The sequence below is a fragment of the Bidens hawaiensis genome, unplaced genomic scaffold, assembly GCF_021521415.1.
Source record: "Bidens hawaiensis isolate Kalapana, Puna unplaced genomic scaffold, B.hawaiensis_p1.1 tig00009917_1, whole genome shotgun sequence".
In the NCBI taxonomy this organism is placed as follows: domain Eukaryota; kingdom Viridiplantae; phylum Streptophyta; class Magnoliopsida; order Asterales; family Asteraceae; genus Bidens; species Bidens hawaiensis.
Window position 1 is genome coordinate 550995 of NW_027491746.1, and position 3946 is coordinate 554940.

Genomic DNA, 3946 nt, shown 5'->3' on the forward strand with positions numbered 1-3946 from the left:
CAAAGTTCTATCTTTTGCTACTCGTTTTCATTGTTTCTAAATTCCAATTGTCTAGTTGAACAAGTCTTTATTGATTGCTTCCACGCCAAGGTACCTTAGACACCTTACAAGAAACATGTTTATAAAATTTTTACGAAATATACAAGCATATAAAATTGGAAACGAGTCAAGCCATCTGTCTTCGCGAACTACTCGAGACTAATTGTCTTAAATTTCAAATCTAGTCAAACTCAAACGAACTCAAGATTAAAATTTAAGTTGTTTATTGAACGAGCCCCGACATCACTAATCAAAGTCGAGTATGTTTGTAAGCCTACGGAACTTTTTTTTTTTTCTTCTAGCTGATTTATGGTTATGATTATATGTGTATAACTAATTAAACCAAATCAACACAACCGACATTTATAACTTTTTACAAAGAATTTTAAATAGAATTGGTTCTAGCTTATAATCCTTTATAAATCAAAAGAATATATACATATTAATTCCCTGAGATACATATGGATTCATTAATTAAAATTAACTTGAGTTCATTCAATATTCAAAGTAGATAAATGGTCAGCTAAACTGATCAATTATGAAAATCTGAAAACTGAACTATCAATTATAGATTCTATTTTTAGTCCATAACCGAACCGAACAAGCATATAGACCACCACAAGTTAATAACCTCACATTAAGCCTAGCCCTACCACCCAACTCCCATTTGCAATCATCGGGTCCTTTTGTCATCTCTTATAGTTCGTGTTAACACGTAATGAACTTTATCATGTTCAAATGTTATAATACACACAGCAGACTTAATTTTTTTTTTGAACGGTGAATTTCACAGTTAAGCTAGCACTACGCGACCAAGTCACGCCCCACCACCCCACTCAGGCCAGCTATGTTGACATGATCGGGATCCACGCTGGCATCCAAGTTTGGCTTGGCGTTCCCGGTAAAACCCAGTTTGCTCACCTCGCCCGAAGGCACGCCAAGTTTTTAATGCTCTGGAAAAATCCGGTCGGAATCAGGATTCGAACCCAGAACACCCGGGTCATCCATCATGATCTTGGCCATTGGGGCAAGCCCCTCTGGTTACTCAGCAGACTTAATTGATCAACCATTCAACAAAATCTTGTGAAGAAACTGACTAACTTTAACTTATACAACTGTTTACCTAAGTCAAAGATACAAATTAAGCTAGAAGTTAACTCATAAAAACAATGTTCAGCATGGTCAGATTTAGTATGCAAGGCGTTGAAGGCTAATGAAAAGTCATACGGTCCATGGCTGCTATAAAACACAATAATGTTATCTACCTAACACCCTAACACTTGTAACAATTTAATGGCGTCATTGTAATTGTATTATTTGTATAATCCCATTTCATAGCCTGCCATAGTGCTATATACCAAACTTCATTTCTTTTTCTTTTAGTAATCTATCACTAATTAACCGAAAAACTCACCCACCTATTAATATACATGTTAACCAATGGGTTAGATAGATTACAATTCACGCTGATAGGTGACCTTCAAGTGGTTATAATTAGAAACAAAATTCGAACTTCAAACCTCCCATTTTTTTGTGTAATTAGGTGGAGATTTGAAACAGATTGTTTTGATTGAACAATCATAAAAAATTAGGAAGCATGTTTAAAAGATTTTAAGTCAGTTATTGATGGTTATACTTTGTGTTTAGTAATTGTGACCAGAAAGTTATTTCATACACACAACCAATTCTTTATTTTCAAAATTCATAATACATGAGAATTCGGTAAAGTAAAACGTTCAGTTTATCACCACTCGTGCAGTATTGATAAAGTATGTCACCTATCTCCTCGTTGTAACTTAGAAAGGGGTTAGTAAGAACCCAAAACACATTGTTCGACTGAATGGTAAATGAAAATTTTCTTTTAAGTACACCACGCACTCGCCACCTTGAGTTAACAAGTTATAATTTCGATAGTTGTTTTTGTTTGAATTAGACAAGCACAAAAGGCAATATTGTATACCACGAAAACATTTCATGACCATAATAAACCATGAGACATATATACATCAATGGACCATATATTAATTAATATCCCACCTTATGTGGCTTTGCTAATATGCTAACTTGCTAATGGGCATTATAACATAAATGCCAAACACCTCGTACGAAATACCAACAACCTCGTATTAAAGCATCTAAAGTTCTAACAATACATACATGATTAACATTCCATGGTTGTAAACTGATCAAGGAGGACGAACATAGCCAAGTATCGTGTAGCATGTCTGCGCAACGGTTAGAATCAACAAAACCAAAGCCGCCAAGGCGGACACCAACGACCAGGGTGTGTTAAAATAAGTGTACTTGAAACTCGCTAATTGAACATGCCACCCACTATGATAATGCCGGTTTACATCGTCAAATAACCGAGCCAAGTAACACACATCGATGTCGAAAGTAATATCCTTTCCCATATTGTTTAAAAATTTTGCAACTTCAGCATCCGTACCCAAATAATTCTCGATAATGTTCCAATCGCATAACAACTCGACGTCTTTAGACGTGTTTATTAGACAATCGAGCAAGGTAGCGTATGTGGTAAATATTTTCAAGCATCCGTTGTGACATTGTTCAAATGCAACCGAGTTTATTAAAAACGCACACATGAAATCGTCGACGGCTATAGTCGGCATGTGGATTACACCGTGTTTGAAGTTAACCACGAGGAAGCTTTCGGCTTCCCATGGCTTTAACTTTATCCCCGATCGCCGCAGCTTTGAGATGCTATGAATTACATGCGGCGGTGGACGGTTGTCGGGTTTCTTGGAACATTCGAGATCCGACGGAAGGAAACTTGATCGGAGAAGATCAAGTAAGTGTTTCGCTTTAACGTTGGAGTATTTCTCCAAAACATGTTCAGGTCTCTGTACAGCTAAATTGAAGAAGCCCAACGCTAGTGTAGCCAGCGTTGGGCTTTCAGGTGTTTTGGTCAGCTGGAATAAACATTCCAGAACCACATATGGGATCTGGTTCTCTAGTCGAACCAGATCCCGTAAAAAAAATGAAACGATCCATGACATGGCTATAAGTGGATCAGAATCTTCAACCTCCACCAACCCACCAAACTTTCTAAAAAGCTCGATTATAAAGCAACCGTCGAGCACCATCATCTCGATGAACTCGTCGGTTGTGTAAGGAATAGTAACAGAATAACACTCACGGGCCGTGACCTCCAATCTTTGCACGGCCCGTAAGTAGTCCTCCAGAACCAACCCTCTGGGTTGTGTTCTGTTTAACAACTGGCGGAGGAAGCGCCACTTGTGCTCCTCGATCATCTCTAGGTGCGGTTGACCATGGTGGAACGGTCCAATAGATACGATGTGGGGTTGGTATGATTTACCGTTGATGTCTATTAGGGTTTGTGGGACTTTGAATATGGAACATGTGGTACGGCCAGCCGCGACACTTAATAATTTCGGTTTCTCGGTAAGTTTGTGGTGCATGGCTGTTACTCGATCTCTGTTTATTTCCCATATTGTGACCGCATGTTGTTGATCAATATCCATGTTTTTTTGTAGTTTGAGAGACAAAACTTTAGTGTTTTGATTGATGTTTAAAGTTAAATATGTGAAGGGTTGATTACTGATTAGGAATGAAGAGGTAGAGGATACCAGCACGTTAGTTAGGTGCTGTTTGTTTTTGCAGACATAAACTGTCTGCAAGCTGATTTCATCTGTTTTCATGTCTGCAACTGAAGATGTGGTCTGAAGATCTGCAAGCTGAAAATATAAGACTGTTTGTTTTTATAAGCTGATACTGTCTGCATAACTGTCAAACTTATCTCACAAGATAGAAGTCATTTATTCAAGTTACATCTAGTTTTTAGTCTTTGCTTGCCATGCCGATTTGGTTTTGGTGGGTGGTGGAAGGTGGTGGTGGTGGATGGTGGTAGTGGCGGCGGACGGTG

The 3946-nt window shown here is 38.2% G+C and overlaps 1 protein-coding gene across 1 annotated transcript; it reads right to left on the minus strand.

Annotated features, from left to right (window-relative positions):
* Window positions 1-2071: 2071 nt before the first annotated feature.
* Window positions 2072-3662, minus strand: LOC143533802 (UPF0481 protein At3g47200-like). The gene has a single exon (XM_077028463.1). It carries the CDS (start codon window positions 3543-3545, stop codon window positions 2226-2228), a length of 1320 nt encoding a protein of 439 aa, XP_076884578.1. The 5' UTR covers window positions 3546-3662; the 3' UTR covers window positions 2072-2225.
* Window positions 3663-3946: the final 284 nt, after the last annotated feature.

Excerpts from the sequence above, each read along its gene's own strand:
- LOC143533802 (XM_077028463.1), bottom strand. The coding sequence starts at position 3,545 with ATGGATATTGATCAACAACATGCGGTCACAATATGGGAAATAAACAGA.